Source organism: Mus musculus, chromosome 7 (genome assembly GCF_000001635.26).
Source record: "Mus musculus strain C57BL/6J chromosome 7, GRCm38.p6 C57BL/6J".
In the NCBI taxonomy this organism is placed as follows: Eukaryota; Metazoa; Chordata; class Mammalia; order Rodentia; family Muridae; genus Mus; species Mus musculus.
In genome coordinates this window covers 6,172,468-6,195,582 of record NC_000073.6, presented here as the reverse complement: position 1 = coordinate 6,195,582, position 23,115 = coordinate 6,172,468, and the positions used below count along the sequence as shown (strand labels likewise).

Below are 23,115 nucleotides of genomic sequence, written 5' to 3'. Positions count from 1 at the left end.
CAATGAGCTATCTCACTGCCTTGATGGCTAGCACACTCCCCCAATGAGCTATCTCACTGCCTTGATGGCTAGCACACTCCCCCAATGAGCTATCTCACTGCCTTGATGGCTAGCACACTCCCCCAATGAGCTATCTCACTGGCCAATAATTTCCTAGAGCAGATAGCTCCTGGATCTCAATACAGCTGTAGGGTGAGCAACTTATGGGACCACTGTGTGTGTTCCAGCTCTCTCCTTGCTTTTGTTATTATCTTTCTCTTCCTTTCTCTCCCTCTTTGCCCTGGACAGCAGCCAATTTTGAGAGGAAACTGGGGGTGAGGGTGGGAGTGTGTGTGGGGGGTATAACTCCTGGCAATGCCATTTGCTCCCAGAGAGATGGTAAAAAAAAAGTCTGGGTTCTCTTGGAGTTCTGTCTCTTCCTCTCTGCCAAAGGGCCCCCTTTCCCTCCCATATCCCACTGACCATGGAGCACTTTCTTCTCTCTTTACATCAGCCACCCCCTCTACCTCCCTCCCCCCTTCCCCGCACCTAAAGTGCTTCTGGAACCAGCCCCTGTTCCTTCTTGTTCTGGCTGAAAAATGTCAAGTCAAGGAAAGGCATGGATGAGAGCTGTTGGGCTGCAGTTTCCTTTGTGTGACCTCAGATCTGGGGGAGGAGGAAGAGGAGGAGGAAGAGGGAGAGGAGGAGGAGGACTCTCAGGAAGAATAAAATGACAAGAACTGTAAATGGCTTTTCTGGGAAAGAGAAGAGAGGATGGGAGGTGATGTCATCAGGACAAAGGACAGAAGGCTATGGGATGGACACCTAGAGGAGGTTACCTAGAGACCACAGGGAGGGAAGAAGGGAGGGAGGGGAACAGTCAAGAGAAGGGAGGCCCAAAGACATCCTCATTAGTCATTCTCTCTCGTCCAAAATATTTTTTCGTTTTATTTATGTGTCTATGTGTCTGAATGCATGTCAGGTATACACAGGTGCCTGCAAAAGCCAGAAAGGGGTGCCAGATCCCCTGGAGCTAGAGGGAAGTGGTGAGCCACAAGGTATGTGTGCTGGGAACTGAACTTGGGCCCCCTGAGAGAGCAGTAGGCGCTCTTAGGCCTTGAGTCAGTTCTCCAGTCGCCTCATTTCCACATTTCTTCCCAGTGTTCTCTACACCCTCTCTCACCTGTTTCTTCATTTTGCTCAAAGAATGACCTAGCCATGGGAGCTGCTGTCTCTCTCTGTCACCAGGAGGGGGAGCCAAACTCCGGCAGAACCAGGCCATGGCTATACCAGCACTGTGCAGAGAGCAGGCCCCTGGGGTGACCCTGCCTAGCTGAGTTTCATCTCACACAGTCCCTCTGTCTCGGTTCTTCAAGTTACACATTCCCATGATTGACTGATGAAGTCAACTGGAGCTTTGCCTCTGTGTTTTTATTACCGCTTGCTTTCTATCTCCCCTCCCTTGAAAGCCCCTACCCAGCCCACCCCTTACTACTTTCCTGAGCTCATGAACATCCCAAATGAGACATAGAAATGTGAAGACATACAGCTGATGTCCACAATGAGAGAAAATGTGCGACGCTTGCCTTTCTGGGTCTGGGTTACCTCGCTCAGAATGATTTGATTCCAGCTCCATCCATTTACCTGTGAATTTCTGAGTTTTGTGTCCTTAACAGTTGAACAGCCCATTGTGTACACGCATATTTTCATAGTTTGATGGACATCATTGGCTAATACACATTGTCTTAGGGTTTTACTTCTGTGAACAGACACCATGACTAAGGCAACTTTTATTTGGACAACATTTAATTGGGGCAGGCTTACAGGTTCAGAGGTTCAGTCCATTATCATCAAGGTGGGAGCATGGCAGTGTCCAGGCAGGTATGGTGTAGGAGGAACTGAGAGTTCTACATCTTCATCTGGAGGCTGCTAGGAAAATACTGATTTCTAAGCAGCCAGGATAAGGGTATTAAAGCCCATGCCCACAGTGACACACCTACTCCAACAAGGCTATACTTCCTAATTGTGCCACTCCCTGGGCCAAGCATATACAAACTACCACAGACATCTAGGCAGTTTACACCTTCTGGCTATAAAGAGAGCAACAATGAACACGGACAAACAAGTGTCTCTATAATAAGATGGTAGAGTCTCTGGGGCATGTGCCCATGAGCAGTGCAGCTATTTTCGGTTTTTGTTGGTTTCTTGTTTTTAGGAACCTCCAGGCTGACTTCCATAGTGGTTGCACTAGTCTGTATTTCCACCAGCAACAAGTGTGTGTTCACTATTCAACACCAACACCAGCACTTGTTATCTATTTATTTGGGGTTGTTCCAGACAGGGTTTCTCTGTGTAGCCCTGGCTGTCCTGGGACTCACTCTGTAGACCAGGCTGGCCTTGAACTCACAGAGATCTGCCTGCCTCCGTGTCCTGAGTGCTGGGATTACAGGTGTCTGTCACCACTGCCCAGCTATCTTTTTCTCTCTTTCTCTTTCTTTCCTTTAAATCATATCCATTATGACTAGGCTAAAATAATCTCAAAGTCACTTTAACTTGCATTTTCACTGATGGCAAAGATGATGAACACTGTAAAAACGTCTCTCGGCCATTTGTTTAACCTTTGGAGAACTCTGTATATTGCCATGCCTCACTTTTAAAATTGGGCTGGGTTTACATGCTGCTTGGTTTCTTTAGTCTTCTCTACATTCTGGGTGCAGACTCTCTGCTAGACTGGTAGCTGGTAATGATTTCTTTTCCCGCTGTCAGTTTGCTTGAATGATAGTGTCCTTTGCTGTGCAAAGCTTTTCAGCTTTATGAGGCCCCATTTATTAAGTGTAGCACTTAGTGCCTGGGCTATCAGTGCTCTGCTCAGAAACCCCTTTCCTGGGACAGCGAGTTCAAGCCTATTCCCTATCTTCTCTTCTATCAGATTCAAGGTATCTGGACTTATGTTGACGCCCGTGGCCCATCTGGAGGTGAGTTTTGTGCAGGGTGATGGATATGAATGCATGCTCATTCTGAATGTGTCTATCAAGTGTGACCAGCACCATCTGCTGAAGATGCCATCTTTTCTTCAGTGTGTACCGCTGGCCTCTGGGTGGCTATAGGAGAACTGGTTCTCAGTTCTATTTCTCTAGTAAGAATTCTGCTTTTGCGCCAGTGCAATGTTATAGATGCTGATAAATGGAGCTCGGGTCCTTGTTTACAGAGCAAGTGCTCTTACCCACTGATTCATCTCAGACAAGCACAGCATTTTCACTGTGTGCTTCCTGTTATGCCAAATGACATGGCCTCTGTCTGCACGACACCCCCACCTTCCCATTGTTCCATGCTCCTCCCAGTAACTTGAAAGCCTGCAGCTGATAATGTGACTTCTCCAGCCTGTCTTACTGCACAAGACGGACACCTCCACACCAAGTGCTGCCATGAAAGATACTGCATGGGTGTGGACCCTGAGGCATGCATCAATGTCTTGGTGTGGTCTTCAGAACTAGGGTTCATTAGCCATGTTAGGGTGGACATTGGGGCTTGGCAGCTTTGTCAAAGGTGGATGGTGTTATCTGCTTCTACACCATTGTGGGTCTCTGAAACAGAGTAGCTATACAATTTTGGAAAAACGAATTAGATAACTTTCCTGCCACTAGGACTGGAAAGCCTGAAGCAACAGCAGCAGCATGGTTAACAGGGGCTGGGGCAGGAGCGCCACAGTCAAGACTACTGAAGGTGTAAAGGATGAGTTAATATGCTCCTGAAAAACCTCTGTGAGCCGGCCGTGGGGGCACTCGCCTTTAATCCCAGCACTCGGGAGGCAGAGGCAGGCAGATTTCTGAGTTTGAGGCCAGCCTGGTCTACAAAGCGAGTTCCAGGACAGCCAGGGATACACAGAGAAACCAAAACCAAAACAACAATAAAAACCTCTTTGTGGAAAGGGCTGTCTACCTGCTCATTCTTACTTGAGGTGAAAAAACTCCCAGAGATGATGCCTTCTTAGTTCCAGAAACAGCCCTCACCACCAGAGGGCAGCACTGCCTCAAAGGAATGCATACTCTCATGAAGATAGCATCATATAACCCTCCTAACTGTATTTCCTAGCGAAACTCCCATTTCTGCCAGAGCCCCACCCCTACCCATTCTGTCACTTATTCATACACTTACTCTTTTCCTAAAAGTATAGTTGTGTCCAGCTTCGACCATTTCTTTGGGTATGTATTCCAGGAAGGTCCCATGTATGCATTAAGAACGAGAACCGGGCATGGTGGTCCACACCTTTAATCCCAGCACTCAGGAGGCAGAGGTAGGCGGATCTCTTATGAGTCTGGGGGCAGCCTGATATATGGCAAGCTTCAGGATAGTGAGAAATACATGACATTTCTGTCTCAAAAAAAAAAAAAAAAAAAAAAAACAAAAAAACAAACAAAAAAAAAAACCCACCAAGCAAACCCGGAATAAAACTTGGGCATGGTGGCACATGCCTTTTAAGATCACAGACGACATAGTGCATACTTATGATCTTCAAACTGGGGAGATGGAGACAGGAGAACCAGAAATCTGTGGTCACCTTTGGTTACACAATGAGATCAAGGTCAGCTTAGACTGATTCAGCAAGTTCTCATCTTAAGGAAAAAAAAAATTGAGTGGGCATTGGGGTTCCTCTACCTCCCTCCACTGTGTGATGCCATTACATAGAGTTCTGGTAAGGAAGCAGAGCCCAGGAGCTCAAAGCTGGTACCCAGAAGAGCCAGCAGGGCCAGGCTAAGGACTGTCCCAGAGTCTGCTCCACAGCAGACTGGGCAGACTTTATACCCAAAGAAGCGCATCCTGAAGAGAAGTTAGGTCTAGATTCCTGGACGGTCACTGTGAAGAACTGAGGTGCTTTCAGACCTGCTGGCTGGCACTTGGTTATTAGGAGTGGACCGGAGGCACCTAGCAATATTATTAACTTAGTAATGGTTGTGGGCGACATTACAAGCACCATGACTTACGAAACGGGAACTATTGCTCAGAAAAGGGGATTTCGGGGGCGGTCCACCTACCTGAAGCTATATACAGCCAGGACAACCAGGATGGGAGTGATCTGCTGCCAGACCTTCCGAGTCTAGTCTTTCTTCCTGCGATGTGTGAGGAGTCCCCAAGTCCCCTGTGCCTCAGATGCTCAGCTCCCACAACACCGGAGAGTCAGACTCCTGTACACACTGAGTCAGTCACTTTATTACTCTCTCAGGTGCTGGTGACCTGCCATCTGTGACAAGCTTTCTCGGGTACCTCTCCCCACCTCATTCCTTTAGGCTATGGAGAGAACCAGATCCGGGTCCAGGCCTCTTCTCTCCATTGGCCCCGACTCTGTCCTGGGGTTCAAGATCAAGATCCTTGGAAGGGAGGAGTGGGGGCACTGCTCCTTCCCTGAGCCCCCTTTCTCACTTGAAGGGTGTCCTGGGGCAAGTCTCTCCTCCATGAAAAGGGGATGGAATGAGGGAAGGAGAGAAGGGTCTTTCGCAGGGGTGGGTGAAAGCTGAGAACTCCAGAAGGAAGGGAGGAGTGGATATGGGGCCCAAAAGGGAAGAGGCAATGGGGTTGGGAGAACTCTAAGGGGATGACGCCCTGCAGCAGGTGTTTAGAACCCCAGCTACCCCAGAGCCCAGGGCGGAAAGGCACCACCACCCTCTGGACCTGGTGCTGAAGTCCCTTGAGCTACCGCGGCCGCCCGGCCATGGATACGCTGGTGACGGAGCACATGCTCACGCCTCCCGAAGCCCTTGCCACATTCCCAGCAGGCGAAAGGTCGCGCGCCAGAGTGTGTCTTGCGGTGGCGCACCAGGTGCTCGCGCCAGTAGAAGGTCTTGCCGCATTCGCAGCACGCGTGCGGCTTCTCGCGCGCAGGCAGGGGGCGCAGTGCAGGCCCTGGGCTGCCGGGGTGCGTGCCGCGGTGGCGCCGCAGGTGCTCCTTACGCCGGAATGCCTTGCCGCACTCAGGGCACGCGTGCGGCTTCTCACCGGAGTGGCTTTGCCGGTGGCGCAGTAGATGCGCCGGCTTCAAGGGAGACTTCCCGCACTCCGGGCACGACACAGTGCCTGGAGCTGCCAGGAAGGCAGGGAGGACCGGTGCCAGTGGAGCTGGTGGGGGGCTGCCCGGCTCCTGCTTGTATGGGCGCATGGCCCCGCTGTTCTCCGTTGCGGGTACCTCTGTCCCAGAGGAGGTTCCTGCGGGAAAAGGTGCACTGCAGTCAGGGCTGGGGCTGAGCTGGTGGGCAGCAGTTTGGGGCAGGGAGGTGGCTGGAGGGCAGGTTTCCCACCTCTGTGCCTCCTAGCAAGGAGCTTCACGCAGCCTAATAAACACCAAGGCGTAGATGACTAGACAGGGAGTAGGGAGTAAGGAGACAAAATGGTGGCAAGGCGGTAGAGGGAGTACTGGGGGAGTGGACCGATGGACACATGGGTGAGGGTTCATAATGATGTAAGAACAAAGGTGATGGATGGAGGAGCCAGGCGGTGGGGAGAGAGGTACATTACTGAGAACATAATGGGTGGGCTGACTGCTCTATAAGAGGCTGGGGGTGTCCAAATGGAACAAACTAATGGACTGAGGCAGGGAAACTAGGGGACAGACGAACCATATGACTCCTCTGTCTAGGTTTCCCATCTGCTCTGTGGAGCCCCAGGAATGTCCACAACCTTGGTTCCAGTAGTTTTACATCATGAATTTGGCTTCCTTTGTTGTCTGAAATGCCCACTTGTCTCTCATTGCTGCCCTATTCCCACCCTCAGCTGCTATTTGATTTCTTCTTGAATATCTGGCTTCTGCCCCACCGTCTGAGAGATATAAGGAGTCACTTCATCCAAATGTGACATAACAGACTCCATGCCCAGCTCAGGGCTGGGAACTTAACACAGGCCACCATAGCACCTGGGATAGGCAGAGTATGTTGGGGTGCAGAGGCCTCGAGGCAGGCTGCCTGGGCCCAGTCTGGATTTAGCAGCATCCACCCTTGGGCAAGTCCTTCTAGAACCCTGCACCCAAAAACACTACAGCCAGATCTGGGCAGCTGCATGCCTCAAATCTCAGCACTTAGGAAGGCTGAGGCAGGAGACTGTATCAGCCTGGGTTGCACAAGGAGATCTTAGCTCCAAAGATCACATTGCTTTGGTATGCTATAGTTTCCGCAGGCTGGCAGAGCAGCACCTGGCAGACAGTAGGCGTGTGAGCCCACCTTCCACGGGCTGGTTCCCCAAAGGCAGGGGCCTATGTGAGCTGTCCCTACTGCGTTCAGTGAGTTAAAATTGCCAGGTCAGTCCCTGACTTAGCCTGGGAGACAAAGACTTCTTTCTTTACCAAGAATGAAGTGAAGAAGGAGCTGGCTGCTCACCTAAGGGAATTGCCCCACTTTCTTCCTTTCCAACACTGACCCCCGGGCCTTCGGTCACATCCCGAGGTGCCCTCATTGCTGACGACCCATCTGGGGAGGTTGCTGGGCCCTGAAATGAGATAGCATATGCCAAATTGAGAAATTATAATATCCTGTATTTGCCATTCTCCCACCACACAGTTCTGAAATCCTACTGCCTGTCTTGTTGGGTTTTTTGTTTTGTTTTTCTAGCCATTTCAAGTATGTCTCTGTGTAACCCTGGTTGTCTTGGAACTCTAGTCCTGGCTGGCCTTGAATTTAGAGATCTGCCACTCTTTGCTGAGATTAAAGGTGTGCAACACTACTGCCTGTTTTGTTTTGGTTTCACTGAAGACTCATTTCTGTGGTTTTGGGGGTTGGTACATGAGCATACATGTAAGAGTGTGCATCCAATCCTCTGGAGCTGAAGTTACAGGAAGTCGTGAGCCACCTGGCGTGGGCACTGGGAACCAAACTCCAGTCCTCTGCAGGAGCAGCAAGAGCTTTTAACTGAAGAGCCTTCTCTCTACCGTGTGTGTGTGTGTGTGTGTGTGTGTGTGTGTGTGTGTGTGTGTGTGTGTGTGTCAGGGATGGGAAATACATTGTACATATGAAGGTCAAGAGAATGACTCTTGACAGTTGGCTTCCTCCTCACCATGTGAGGCTCAGTTCCTCATCAGGCTTGATGACAAGGACCTTTAGCCACTGAGCTGCCTCGCTGCATCTCCGAAGGGAAGCTGGCTGCTGCTGCTGCAGGCTGTTCAAACTCAGTCTCCTGTCAACCAGTGCAAGCAAATTCAGTGGAAATGGGGTTCTAGCCTCAAGTCAGCCTTTAAGTGGTGACAGCCATGGTCAATACCTTGTGGCCTCTTCAAGAGGCCCTGTGACAGATCCACTTTCCCCAGTCACGCCTACCCTCTGGCCCACAACAACTTCATAGCTTTGGGGGCATTTGCTATCAAGTAACAGGTAACTCATTCCTTTGTTTTGAATCTTACTTGAACTGCTGGTGTCTGGGTAAAATGTAAATTTGAAGCAACCTTTATCTCAGAAAAGCATGAAGCTAAGAACCAGGCAGGACACAGGGTAGATTTCTAAGCTCATGTTCCCAAGAAGTGATTCTCAGAATTCCTCTGGTGCTAGGAAATGAGAGATGCAGGAGTTACACACACAGCACCCCTCTCCTCACCTCCCGTCTTAACTGTACTGGACCACTGGCTGGAGGGAGGGTGACCTAGATCACACAGCAGAGGCACAGTTGACTAGCCATGCATATAATTCCACCTGCTGGTCAAGACTCGTAAGCATTCCTAGCAGTATGGCTTCTGTAGGCACCTGCTCTGCCTGTTTCTAGCAGACAGTTTCTAGCTTTGCAGACTGAGAGCCATCTTCTAAACTCACTACAAGGCCAGCCTCTACCTCTGCCTCCTGAGTGCTGGAATTCCAGGCATGTACCACCAACTACCTACCTACTTGCTGTGCACTGATGTTGACCTTTGCTGAGTCCTGCCCCATCACTCAGCTGCCCTCAGCCTTGAATGATAGGTTCTGTTGACAGAGTTGCACTTCACTGGTAAATTTCCAGAGAGAACATGCTTTGCATCTGTGTAAAGCCCACTGGCTACAACACATCAGTTTAGATTTGAGCAGACAATATTCTACTTAAGATTCTTGGATCTACGTTCCTTGAGATAGTCCTTGGCTTGCATTTTCAGGTTGTCTTTGAAATGGCTGGGTTGGACTGTAGGGTGGTAGTGGCAGAGGGTTGGCAACCTAGCCAAGATGAGCAGGGAGCTCCCTTCCTTCATAATCTTAGCAGTCTGTAAAATGTTTAACAATGATACATTCCTTAGAGATTTGGCAGCACTTCAACACATAAAACTGCCAGGACCTGGTGCCTTTTTGTGTAAGTTCTTAGGTCACTGTTCTGATCCTTCTGCCCTCTGGTTTTCAGGGGTCACATTTGCCCCCTCCACTTTTTTTTTTTTTTCTTTTTGGTATGTAGCTGTCTTTGAACACACGGAAAGGGGGCACTGGATTCTATTACAGATAGCTGTGAGCCACCAAGTGGTTGCTGGGAATTGAACTCAGGACCTCTGGAAGAGCAGTCAGTGCTCTTAACTACTGAGTCATCTCTCCAGCCCAGATTTGTTGCTTCTTTATGAGACTACATTGGCAATTTGAATTTCACCCCATAAAGGCCATTCCCTATAGGTTTCAAACATGTGCAAGTTGCTCTGGCTTCAACAGCTCTATCATCTGCTCACTACCCATAGTTTTTGCCTCTGGTACCTACATCTGCTGTTTCTCCTTTTGTTCCCAGGCAACTTGCTACAGAAGGCTTGCGGTCCTACTCTGATGCTTTTCTAAGGCTGAGAGCACGAAGGACCAGCATGCCTTGGATTACTTATGTTTTACTAACTTTTCCTCTTGTCACACATCATACACTCAGTATCTTGTGCTAAGTTTCCATGTTCCCAGCTGCCTCTGGGGCTCTAAGACTTCCCTCAATTCTGAGACAAACTGGTTTGGCATTTCCTATGGTAGTAACCACAAGCACAGGTCAGAGCTGACTCTCCACAGTTTCCTAGTCCAGCCACCAGCATTCTTTAGGTTTCTTGAGCTGGCAGACATCCTGCTCCCTGGGTCTCAGTCCCGTGGCTACTCATATACAGACCAGAGGCTGGATTACCACAGGCAAGGCAGTCTGTCTTATGAAGGTCACATTGTCTCAGAATGTGCTTGCACAAGTGAGCAGGCAAAATACACCTTGGCTTTCTGGTGTGAAACTTCAAGGCAGGTCAGTGTTCCTCAGTGTTCCAAAGCAAGCATTTATATAGCACTCACTAACACCAGGGGCAGTTCCAACCAGGGCCACATGAAATAAACCGGACAAGGCTCCTAACTGAGTAGGGCTGAGACGACAATGCAGCTTGGACCACACACATTACCAGAGAGAAACTCTACAGGCACTGTGATGGTTTATACTGGTACCTCAGCAGGACCAGCATCACCTAGGAAAGAGCCCCTGTGCTTTTGTGGTGAAAGACTCACCCTAACTGTGTGGCCATTCCACAGGCAACTTAACTTCTCTGACTAAATCTAGCAACAAGCTGAGAATCAGGTGTGGTAGAGCACGCCTTTAATCCCAGCACTTGGGAGGCAGAGGCAGGCGGATTTCTGAGTTCGAGGCCAGCCTGGTCTACAGAGTGAGTTCTAGAACAGCCAGGGCTACACAGAGAAACCCTGTCTCGAAAAACCAAAAAAAAAAAAAAAAAAAAAAAGAAAGAAAGAAAGAAAGGAAAAAAAGAAAAAGAAAAAGAAAATTGCCCAGCAGAGGGGGCGTCTGCTTGGACCCTGGACCAGACAAAAGCATGTAGCCCGTCTGCTGTGGGAATTTGAACCATGCTGATTACCAGCCAGCCACATGGGCAATCTGCCATGCAGCCAAGCTTGAGGCTGAGTAAAAACTGCACAGCAAGGTGTTATGTGTCCGCGATCGCAGCGCTCCCTGCTCCTGTGTTCTATTTTAGGGTTTGTTCCTTTTCAAAGAGAAGGCCTTGTCTAGTTACAGGCTGGTCTTGAACTCTCCATGACCCTTCTGCCTGAGGTGTACACTACCACACGGGACTAAGGGCTCCCTGCTTGTTGCTCCCCACTTTGTAGCTAAGACCAGTTGGCCCTGTCTTCAACGTCATCAGTAGAGGACAACCTGTGCTATCTCCAGCTTTAGCTGGTGTCCTTTCTGTACATTAATGGGAAACCCAGGCAAAGCAGACTTCACCTAGACCTTCCAGCCAACTATTTATTACTTGAGGGAGGAACTGGGGACTGCTAACGCAGATGACACTGGAGAGGCATCTCTGCACCTTTGGAGGAGCAACTGTCACCCCGACACCAGCCATATACTACACCTTCGTTTTCAGGGGGCTTCTGCTTATGTGTGATGTGTGGCCACAAGCTGAGAAGCATAGTCCAGCGAAGCCCCTCCCACACCACGGCCACCATGGCCTCCTGCTCACCCAGAGCTCCTCCAGCAGCGCCACAGCCTCCTCTCCGCTCTGGGGCCGGCGGCTGCACACCCACGCCTGGGTGTCTGCAGGGAGGGCGCTCAGGAACTGCTCCAACACCAGCAGCTCCAGCATCTGCTCCTTCGTGTGCACTTCCGGCTGGAGCCAGTCCCGGCACAGGGCACGGAGCAGCCCCAGGGCCTCACGTGGCCCTGCTGCATCGCCCAGGTGGAAGTGGCGGAAGCGGTGCCACGGGGAGTCGAGCGTCAGGGCCTCAACCGCCAGGTTCTCCTGCTTCACTGGCTGGGTCGTTGGGGCCTCCATGAGGCCACCTAGGTTTGAGTTACCAGCACCTGTAGAGAGGAACAGTCAGCAGTGGGAGAGTCCAGCTCAGCAGCCCAGGCAGCAAGGGAACTCGCCTGAAACTAAATGGACATTGACCATTACTGGCTCGTTCACAACTTAGCAGTCTTTTGGGCTTTAACTTCCTATTCTGCAAAACGAAAGCATACCTGCTTACCTCTCTGACCAAAGAGAAGTCAGGCCATTGGCAAAGGTCCCTGTGATCAGTGCTTAAGGGCGATTAGAATTACCTCTTCTATGGGTCATATGGAGACCTAATAAAGTAGAAGCTTTTTGTTTTGGGTTTTTGGTTTGTTTTTCGAGACAGGGTTTCTCTGTGTAGCCCTGGCTGTCCTGGAACTCACTTTGTAGACCAGGCTGGCCTCGAACTCAGAAATCCACCTGCCTCTGCCTCCCAAGTGCTGGGATTAAAGGTGTGCGCCACCACGCCCGGCCAGAAGCTTTTTAATATGTATGTATGTATGTATGTACGTATGTATATGTATATGTATATGTATATATGTATGACCTAAATGAAATTACCAAGCATTGGGGGAGCAGAGCCTCAACTGGATATCTCTCCTCACCAAATGAAGCTTCCAGTACCAGGAATGGCTTACATCTAATCAAGTTGTTGGCCAAAGGAGCCCCATGGGAACCCCCAAACAATCTAGGCTACTGCCTAGGTTATTTGTTGCTCTCCACAAACTGCTAAGTCTACACAACTCACTGAACACAGAGAAGCTGAGCTGGTGCCTACCCCAGGGACTGCTGTTCATGGGACTGGGAGATAAGCCACACAATGCCAAAGGAGAAAGATAAACAACCCAGTTACAAACCCTTCCATCTACACTGGTGGCCTGCTACAAGATGCATGGTTGCAATGGTGGCACAAAAGATGTGGGAGTAACCTACAATCTGACTGGATTTAAGGTCTATTCCATGAGATGAAATCTATTCCTGACACTGCTCAGGTGACCAAGAAGTTGAGACTAGATCCCAGGGACCTAGGGGAAAGCCAAGTACTACTGTTCTGCTGAAAGAACCCAGCAATAAAATGACTCCTAACGGCACTCTGTTATAGCCATAGATCGGTGCTTTGCTCAGTCATCGTAGAAGCTTCCTCCTGCGGTAGATGGGAATAAAAACAGAGACCCACAACTGGACAAGGTGCAGGGTGAGAAGCCATGCAACACTCAATCCTAAGTGGGATGTCTCAATCAAATCCCTCCCCTCAGGGCTCAGGGCATTTTGTAGAAGTGACAGAAAGACTATAGGAGACAGGAATGGAAGGAAACAGTGCCTACAGGACAGACCTGAACTCAGAGACTGTGGCAGTATGCAAGGGGAATGCATGGGTCTGTGTCAGATGGGGTCCTGGAGTGCACATGAGTCCATTCCTAACCCAGAAGCATCCGCAACCGACAACCACTTGGAAATTAAAAATTAGTTCTCTCCAACAGTCTCTCTGGGTATACAACCAATCTTAAGGGCGGGCCCCATGTCCAGCAATGGAAAACAAACTCACTGGAACTTTGGAGGTTGTCTCGTAATGTTTAATCAGGGCATCTTTTAAATTTATTGTTATTTGATTCATTTTTATCTTTTTAACCTTACAGGTCCTTTGCATATATATTATGGCTTCCAGTTTTGTGGTTTTGAGATCCTTGTGTGTCTGTTTCCTAAGCTTTTTGTCTTGTGTTTGTTTTGTCCTGTTCTGATTTATTTTTGTTTTATCTTTATTACTATTCTTCAGGTGCCTGTTTGTTCTCTAAGGAGACAGAAGGAGCATGGACTGGACGGGAAGGGACAAGGGGAGGACCTGGGAGGAGTCGGGGAAGGTATAGGGTAAAAAGTCCACACTCACTTCAGGGTTTTGAAACTCCACTAACCCCTGAGCCCTCCCTGAAATCCCATCAATCCCCACCCTAGAGAGCTCTGCACCCCCCTCCCCCCCCAACCGGATATAAAGGCTGCCTCCCATTTAGTTCTTTGCTGTTTCTGGCCTGGCGGCGCTGCCTCTGTCTCTCTCTCTCTCAGTAAATGTCTGGTGTGGGGATTGTTATGTGGTGCAACTCTGTGGTATTTCTTGGCTCCTGACTCCCACGATACCTTTAGCTTGGGCTGCAACATTTGCATTGGGGAAACCTTCTCCCTCAGAGCTGTAACACTTATAGAAGGGAAACCATAATCAAAATATATTGCATGGAAAAAAATCTAATTTCAATAAAAGTAGAAAAAAAAGAAATTTTATTAAAATCCAAACAAAACAAAACCAAAAAAATTAAATTAAATAAACAAACAAACAAACAAACCAACCACCATCAGAACAAAAACCCCTCCCTCTCTTATAGCAGACCGACCAGACTTACAACTTGGCCTTGTTCCCTCCCTGGTGCTACCGTGGCTGAGCAGTCTCCTTTCTCCTAGTTTCCTTGTGGCTATTAAACTAAGGAAACACAAGAAGGTGCCACATTAACAATTAGCCATAAGATACACCAACTGGTGCAATAGTGGCGTGACAGTTTCAGGGGTAACCCACGGTTTCTAATTGGCTTTGGGGCCCACCCCTCAGGAGGGAATTCCCACCCATTACTATAGACCTAAACAAAAGCCTGTGGCTGGAAATGTCACAAGCCCTCGAGAGGAAGCCACTGCTGTTGTGCACAGGCATGATGTGTCTGTCACACTGCCTTCTGAATATTTCTGTGCATGTCCTTATAGCTTGGCGCTGCTGTCAGCTTTGTTCAGGGAAGCTTCCGTTTTTCAGTGAGCCATTACCACAAACACACATAGCTGGTCCAAGTGCTAAGGACAATTGGGGTTTGAATGGTCAGTCCTAAGTGGGACATCTGTATCACTCCCTCCAAGGCTCAGTGTAAAGTGAATTGATGAGGGAAGACAGACAGAGAGACAGACAGACAGAGAGGGAGGGAGGGGTGGAGTATTGTGGAACACCTGCTTAAGTCTCAGCAGCTACGAATACCCTCAAATCTGGGCCTATCGACGTTCTCTCAGAGTCAGAGGGTCAATAGACCCTGAGCCACCAGAAGGAGCCAGTTAACAGAGGAGGGGATGCCTGTGGATTCACAGGCAGTTAACATTTTCTTCAATCTACACTCCTATAAATAACACCTCACCCACACTCAGGTAAAGAACTTCATTATTAAACTCAGGGCTTCTTGGGGGTGGTGGTGGAAGAGAGACAAATTGAGAAGAGGAAGGGCACCAGGGGAGTGACATGACAGGAGGATGAGAGGGTTATGAGGGTCGTGTAAATGTGATCAAGCTACATGTATCATGGGATCCACTATCAACATAGTTAATATATACTAATAAAAATATTTTTAAGCCAGCTGTGGTGGTGCGAGCCTTTAATTCCAGCACTCGGGAGGCAGAGGCAGGCAGATTTCTAAGTTCAAGGCCAGCCTGGTCTACAGAGTGAGTTCCAGGACAGCCAAGGCTATACAGAGAACCCCTGTCTTGAAAAACAAAAAGCAACAAAAAAAATTTTTTTAATTGGGGGTTGGGGGGGTAGGCTTGAGAGACACTTAGCTGTTAATAGCATTCACTGATCTTCCACAGAATCTGTTCCTAGGGCCCAGATTGGCTGTAACTCCAATTCTAGGAGAATTTGACTTCTGGCCTCTTGGAGCACCCAAATGTGTAACACACACAAATTTTAAAGACCTCTTCAAAGGCTTTAAAGAGAACACAGGAAGGCCTGTCAGTGGAGCCTGCCTGTAGTAAGAACTCAGACGTGGGTACTGTCTGCCCTGCCTACTTACTACCCGACTACTGAGGAGGGGAAGATGCAGAGAAGTGGGGCTGAGGCCCCGGAGCTCCTCAGCTCACCTGCGGATGCCTCCCCTGGGATGCTTCCTCTCAGAAGCCTGTGGTCCCCGCCAGGACTCCCTGTCTCAGGACGCCCTCCCAGTGGGATACCTTCTCCCCTCCAAGGTGTGTGCTCCCTGGTCTTTCCAGTCCCTGGATGCCCTTCCACTGAGATACCCTGTCTAGAATGGCGTGGCTCCTGGGCTTCCAAGTCCCAGAATACCCTTCCATCCCAGCAGGAACACTTATAATTACTGCAGGATTCTACTCAGTATCTGACTGTCTCACTCATTAAGCAGTATGGGATAACCTTGAACATCTGACCTTCCTGCTTTTCCATCTTTCAAATGCTAAGATCACAGGTATGTATTACCATGACAGCTCTTCTTCTTTTTTTTTTTTTTTTTTTTTTGGTTTTTCGAGACAGGGGTTCTCTGTATAGCCCTGGCTGTCCTGGAGCTCACTTTGTAGACCAGGCTGGCCTCGAACTCAGAAATCCACCTGCCTCTGCCTCCCGAGTGCTGGGATTAAAGGCGTGCGCCATCACACCCGGCGCTCTTCTTCTTTTTAAGAGGGCACTAATCCCAAGAGAGTGGGGGTTCTATTCCATGACCCCTAACTTCCCCCTACAGACACTTTGGGGGCTAGGGTTACAGTCAGTGAATTGAGAGAGGGGGTAGAGGCATGGGGGAGGGGGGACACAAGCTCTGCAGTAGCAGCTACCAAATTATGTTTGAGAGCTGGCAAATGTGGCCAACTGCCAAGGGCTCCAGTACCTATCTGCATGTGTTTCCCTCATAAAACCTCCAAGTCACAAGAAAGCCAGCTGCCCTTCCTCTTCCCCAGTTCCTGAAGACAGATGGTGGATGAGGGCATGGCTCTAAACCTGGAAGGTGGCTTGACTCCCAGGAAAGTCCTGGAGACATTCTGAGTGTCAGACAGGAGGTAGAGTGAACAGTGCTGCTTGTGGCTGAAGGGTACAGCCAGAGACACAACTGAATACTCTGGGGCATTCTCCACACACATCGGCCCCAGCCATCATTGAGTCGGCTGCACTAAGGACGAGAGACACTAGCCTGGAATCACAGTCCTCGGGGAGCCTGAAGCCTCGTGGGGGTCCTGTCAAGGACAGTAAGACAGGAGTAAGGTTTTCACGGTAATACTATGTCTAAGGTTCGAAGCCCTTGGTTTCTTGTTAAGTCAAAGCAAAGAGCCTCTTACAGATGCGGCACTCTGAGCTTGATAACACAAAGGAAGACACCCCACCCTACACGACCTCAGTCACCTTTATCGTCACCATAACTTGGGATTGGGATGCTCAAAGTTAGTTTACTGTTCTGTCCACTCCATGTTATGCATGAACCCTCTAAAACCTGGCCCTGGCTTAGCTTCCATCTCTTCTAATCTCTCCTGGAGTCTTTACGTTGCAGCGACATGGGCTGCCTGTCTATTAAAAGGCTACAACCGGGGATGAGAAGAGATGGCTCAGCAGTTAGAAGCAGTGACTACTCTTCCAGAGGTCGTGAGTTCAAATCCCAGCAACCACATGGTGGTCACAACCATCTGTAATGGGATCCGATGCCCTCTTCTGGTGTGTGTGAAGATAGCGACAGTGTACTTATATACATAAATAAAATCTTTAAAAAAATAAATAATTAAAAGGCTACATCCTACCTCTGATACTAGAAATCTAGCGGAATTGCCGGGGCTATTGAGGTCCTGGGTCTTAGAGGAGAACCTACCAGCTCCAGTTTGCTGGACCGGCAAAGAGAGAAAAGCACAACTGTCATACAGAGAGATCCGTGGGCCGTGGGGAGTACATTTATCACACAATTCTTGCACACCTGAGGCTCAGGGAACACTACAGAAGCAGCAGCACAAAGACTGCAAGAGCCAGAGAATCGGGAAGTCTGGTGTGACGTTACAGCTTCTAGAATTAACAGGGAACCTATGATACCCCAACAATACAGCTGCCTAAACAAGGCCTGAATGGTGACAAGAATCAATAGACTAGCTGAGGAGGAACCCCAACCCTTGACAAAACAACTACATGCAAGTAATGGCTGCAGAGAGAGAGAGAGAGGGAGGGGAGGGGAGAACATTAGCCTTTCTCAGGGATGAGTCCCTTAATAGGCTTTAAAATAGCAAATAGCCAGCCCTGAGTTCATAAACATCCAAGGAACAATAAATGGACTGAGCATGTTGTCTTTATGCATTATGTTTATATTTTCTTGTTTCAAAGAGAAGAGCTCACCAGTTTGGGAGGCATAGTAGAGAAATTAATATACAAGGGCTTGGGATGGGGGGATGTTTGCAGTAAAATTAAATTATACTTATATATAATTATTCATTATATAAATGTTTATATTGTAATTACAATTAATTTTAATTGGGGGGTGTGTGTGTTTTGAGACAGGGTTTCTTTGTGTAGCCCTGGCTGTTGTAGAATTCCATCTGTAGATCAGAATGGCCTTGAACATTTTTTTTTAAAGGTTTATTTATTATTATAAATAAGTACACTGTTGCTGACTTCAGACACACCATAAGAGGGCATCAGATCTCATTACGGATGGTTGTGAGCCACCATGTGGTTGCTGGGATTTGAACTCAGGGCCTTCGGAAGAGCAGTCCGTGCTCTTACTGGCTGGGCCATCTGGCCAGCCCCATGGCCTTGAACTTAAGAGATCTGCTTACCTCACCTCCTGAGTGCTGGGATTAAAGGCATAAGCCACCATCACCTAGCTTTAAATTTTTACTACAGTTGCTGAGAGCTAAATTAATTGAACACAGCTGAGAGGATCAATTGACGATACACAGTAAGGAAGTAATTAAAGGGAAAAAAAAACCCCACTACTCCACATTACTGTTAGTGATCTGGCAGCAGAATCACTGCAAAAGGCAGAGCCCAGGTACCTGACATTGTAAAGAGGGCACTCCTACAAAGAACAGGAAGATGCCAGGAGTCAGTGACATGGTTCCGTGGGTAAAGGTGCTTATCTCCATGCCTAAGGACCCCAGTGTGAGTCCTAGGACTCCCACTGAACAGCAAAGAATGGACTCCTTCAAGCTGTCCTTTTTCCCATATAAATAAGTATATTATGTGTATGAGACAACACACACACACACACACACACACACACACACACACCATGGCATGTTCATGTCAGCTCCTCCTCACCCTGACGTAAACACACAAAATAAATGAGAATTAAAAAAAGAAAAGCAGCCAGGCGTGGCCAGCATTAGGGAGGCAGAGGCAGGCGGATTTCTGAGTTCGAGGCCAGCCTGGTCTACAAAGTGAGTTCCAGGCCAGCCAGGGCTATACAGAGAAACCCTGTCTCAAAAAACCAAAAAAAAAAAAAAAAAAAAAAAAGAAAGAAAGAAAGAAAGAGAGAAAAGAAAAGAAAAGAAAAGCAAAGCAAAGCAAAGCAAAGCAAAGCAAAGCAGGGGTCAGATGGCTCAGTGGGCAAGAACACTGACTGCTCTTCCAAAGGTCCTGAGTTCAAATCCCAGTAACCACATGGTGGCTCACAACCACCCATAATGAGATCCCATAATGAGATCTGACGCCCTCTTCTGGAGTGTCTGAAGACAGCTACAGTGTACTTATATATAATAATAAATAAATCTTAAAAAAAGGAGCTGGGCGTGGTGGCTCACGCCTTTAAGCCCAGCACTCAGGAGGCAGAGGCAGGTGGATTTCTGAGTTCGAGACCAGCCTGGTCTACAAAGTGAGTTCCAGGACAGCCAGGGATATACAGAGAAACCCTGTCTTGAAAAACCAAAAAAAAAAAAAAAAGGAAAGCAAGCCTTTCTCAACATGCTTATCTGTTTTTTACACTGGAGTTATACTGGTTTTTGGTTTTTGCCACTATATGCGTGATGGGATTAGAGCCCTAGTCATCGGGGCTGGATAGACGGGTCAGCTGTTAAGAGCTCTGGCTGGACCTGGGTTCAATTCCCAAAACCCACATGGTGGCTCACACCTACCTGTAACTCCAGTTCCAGAGTTTCTGACACCTTCACAAAGACATACATGCCAGCAAAACACCAATGCACATAAAATAAAAATAAGTGATATATTTAAAAAAGAAGAGGTACCCTGGTCATCTACAGGAACAACAAGTGCTCTTAGCAGCTGAGTCACATCGCCGGTCCCTTGGCATGCTTGTCTATAAGGTGGAATTAAGACTCTATCATTCTGTGGCTTTACTATCTGAAGGTAAAACATGCCATAAACTACATATCAATTTCCCAAAACAAATTCCTTTCTTAGCTGATGGAAAGGGACAACAGAGAACTAACCCTGGTTGATTAGCACTGTGGTGTGGATGCTAGGCAGGAGGAATGGGAACGGGTTCCTGCCAGCTCTTTCCCTCCCTGGAGCCCTAGGAGACACAAGCCTATCAACATAGTAGTTTCCAATCACAAATGGTCTGAGCGGTCAGCAACTCCCCCACCCCACTCCCCACGTCAAAGTCCACAGCAGATGTCTTTCATGTCTGGATCAAGTGAAAGGGGGCATTCCTTTGAGGCAAGCCCAAATTCCTGCAATAAAGAGAAAATTCAGATTTATGACCTAAAGTGGCCAGTCGAGAGCCGTATGGTAGGAGGAGACACACGTGTAGATGAGGTAAGAGAATGGAAGTAACAGTGAGATACATATTTATATCCCTCAGAAGCCTCACCCTACAGTGGCCTGCAGACCTTCACACTGGGCCTGGCAGGGGAGTAAGGGCTGTAGAGAATTCAAAAGGATGCCCGGCAAAGGTTAAGATGGAAAACCTCAGCAAGTGCACGTTCAGGCACTGGCCTTCAGGGCCAGATCAAGAGTAACTCAGCATTGGCCCAGAAGTGGGTGATAAGGATCCTAAGCTGCTTGTCACCTACTGCAGGGACGGGGTTTTAAAGTGGCTGGGCAGGAAAGCAGGGGCTGGTGAGATAAACAGTTAGCTTTTCCTTCTGCACACAGAGCCTACAGAACTAAAATAGTCAATTAGGGCACTGGCTAAAAAGTTACTAGTTACTAACACTGACTACTTAGTAACTAGTTACTGACACTGGTTAGTCATTAGTCTTTCTATGCCACATATCCTAAGTTCCAGGTCACAAAAAGTAACTCTTGGCTGACAAACCAGTTAAACTAAATGCTACAAAAGTTAACTATTTCCTCCTCGCTTGGCCCCAAAGGATGGGCAGTGGACTTCTTGAGCAAGGTCCACGATACCATGGAAAGAGGAGAGCTCTGTGTCCCACATCAATAATCTCTAACTGCTTTTCTACTTCACCAAGCTGTTGATTTCTGGAGGGGGTGGGCACTCAAGCGCATTCCGTGCGCGTTGCCTGTGGAGGCCTGAGGTCGAGGTTAGGGTTTCTTTATCTTCCTTCCTTTTTTTTTTTTTTTAAAAGATTTATTTATTTATTTTATGTATATGAGTACACTGTTGCTGTCTTCAGATGCACCAGAAGAGGGCATCAGATCCCATTACAGATGGTTGTGAGCCACCATGTGGTTGTTGGGAATTGAACTCAGCACCTCTGGAAGAGCAGCCAGTGCTCTTAACCGCTGAGCCATCCCTCCAGCCCCTTTACCTTCCTTTTTAAAAGTCTCTTATGGAACCTAAAGCCTGCCTTTTCATCTGCGATGAGAAGCCAGTGAACACACACTGAGGTGCCCTTGTGCTGCTCAACCTTTACCCAGTTCTGATTGTCCTCAGCTTGTACTTTAGCCCATTGAGCCATCTCCCCAGCATCTGTTTTTGGTTTGTTTTCGTTTTACTTTTATTCTATTAAATGCGTAACTTTCAGTGTCCCCTTCTTCTACCTCTCTCTCCTACACTTCGACCCTGATGTTCATTCTCTCTGAATCCATCAATGGTCCTTCAAAAGGCCAGGAATCTGCACTGGGCACTCTGTGCCCTGAGCTGCACAACTCACCAAATATTTACTCAGAGGACAAGGGCTTCGGAATTGGAACCGATTCCAGCTGCGTACCAGCAATGTGTCCTCGGTCAAAGAACAACTGCTCCTTTCAAAGACTAATCTCCATCTCCTTGGCTGTAAAATGGGAGCAATAATCGAGGTTGGAAAGTCAAGTAAAATAAAGAGCAAAAAAGTACCCCAGAGCATGGCTGGAGAGGTGGCTCAGCAGTTAAGAGTACTGGTTGCTGCTTTTCCAGAGGACCTGGGTTCAATGCCCAGCACCCACATGGCAGCTCACAACTGAAACTCTAGAATCAGAGGATGCAGTAAACACATATGCAGGCAAAATATGGATGCACGTTAAAATAAAAATAAATCATTAAAAGAAAAAAAAAGTACCCAGAACACCACCTGGCAATAAACAAACCCCACCTATTGCATTTACTATCAACACACATTAACCCTCCAACTCCTTGTGAGTCATTTACGTAAAGCCACTGTGAAACAAGCGCCCAAGACTAAATTGTAAATTGGAATAGGTGTTAAAATAGCATATAAAAAGGAGTGAAGACTGGCAGTGGTGGCTCATGCCTTTAAGCCCTGCTCTTGGGAGGCAGAGGCAGGCGGATTTGAGTTCAAGGCCAGCCTGGTCTACAGAGTGAGTTCCAGGACAGCCAGGGTTATACAGAGAAACTCTGTCTTGAAAAACCAAAAAAAAAAAAAAAAAAAGTTAAGATGAGTATTTTTGTTTGTTTGTTTTTAAATTCAATTACTTTCACCGGTTTAAAGCTTGGCATGGCTCTCGAGTGTGATTAAGGCCAGCCTGGGCTACAGGAGACCATACCCAAAACACCATCATCAACAACAACAAAAACCCTGAACAAAACAAAAAAACTAGGCCAACGCTTGTAATCTGAGCACGTGAGAGGCTGAGCCAGGAGGATCAGAACCGAGAGATTTAAGTCCCTCTTATCCTGTTAAAACCTGTCTCCAAGCCCCTTCTGCACATTAATGAATTTCGCCTCTCGCGACAAGCTAATGAGGCGGATACGCTTGTAATGAAGAAATACTTATCCTCCAGAACCTCAACTCGACAGAAGTGCGTGTGAACGTGTGACCAGCACACAGGACTAGCCACCTGCACCGGTCTACGCTGCTATGGCACGGTGCCCCTGGATAGACCCCTTCCCGCAATCCTTTTCGAAGAGGTTAGAGGTCCCGGCGCCCCAGGATTTCTCAGTGGGGTCCAACTTCCACTCCACTCTCAGTTTCCAACCATCCCAGGGCTCCCCCTCGAACATCCCAGCCCCCTCCCGCTGCCCAGCCTCCCCAGGCCTCCAACTCTCCCGCGTCTGCATCTCGCGTTCCTCCCGCTCCCCGGCCCGCCCCCAGAACCCCACCTCCAGCCTCCTATCATCCCCCTCCCCCAAGCCGCCCATCCCTCCCTTCCTCTCCCTCCTCCAGACCTGGGTACCCCTCCCCGTGGTCCGCCCGTTCCCCGTACACCGGACTCCCCAGCCCTTCCTTTTCCCTCTAGCTCACCTCACTCTCCTGGGCGAGGCCCCCCAAACAACCTCACCTTCCCGCACATGCGCACAAAGCTCATCGGGACTCCATGCCCCAGCAGGCTTTGCGCCAAATTCACCCGT

General features: G+C 48.5%; 1 protein-coding gene across 6 annotated transcripts; it reads right to left on the bottom strand.

Annotated features, from left to right (window-relative positions):
- Nucleotides 1-2,478: 2,478 nt before the first annotated feature.
- Nucleotides 2,479-23,115, bottom strand: Zfp444 (zinc finger protein 444). 6 transcript variants are annotated; one of them, NM_001146024.1, is made up of 5 exons: nucleotides 23,009-23,070; nucleotides 21,482-21,601; nucleotides 11,381-11,721; nucleotides 7,341-7,449; nucleotides 2,479-6,177 (listed from the first exon to the last, which is right to left on the bottom strand). In NM_001146024.1, exons 3-5 carry the CDS (start codon nucleotides 11,690-11,692, stop codon nucleotides 5,603-5,605), a joined length of 996 nt encoding a protein of 331 aa, NP_001139496.1. In that variant the 5' UTR covers nucleotides 11,693-11,721; nucleotides 21,482-21,601; nucleotides 23,009-23,070; the 3' UTR covers nucleotides 2,479-5,602. The 6 variants fall into 6 exon arrangements, with proteins under 6 accessions (NP_001139496.1, NP_082592.2, XP_006540444.1 ...); XM_006540381.4 differs by having other exon boundaries at nucleotides 5,161-6,177; nucleotides 11,381-11,793; nucleotides 23,009-23,115; XM_006540382.3 differs by lacking the exon at nucleotides 21,482-21,601 and adding an exon at nucleotides 14,083-14,159 and having other exon boundaries at nucleotides 5,161-6,177; nucleotides 23,009-23,113.

Bases quoted from the DNA above. Each gene is read 5' to 3' on its own strand.
- Zfp444 (XM_006540381.4), bottom strand. From the start codon at position 11,692: ATGGAGGCCCCAACGACCCAGCCAGTGAAGCAGGAGAACCTGGCGGTT. The intron at 7,450-11,380 runs GTGAGCAGGAGG...ATCTCATTTCAG, and splicing joins CGCTGCTGGAGGAGCTCTGG to GGCCCAGCAACCTCCCCAGA. The intron at 6,178-7,340 runs GTGAGCAGCCAG...CTTTTCCCGCAG, and splicing joins AAGTGGGGCAATTCCCTTAG to GAACCTCCTCTGGGACAGAG.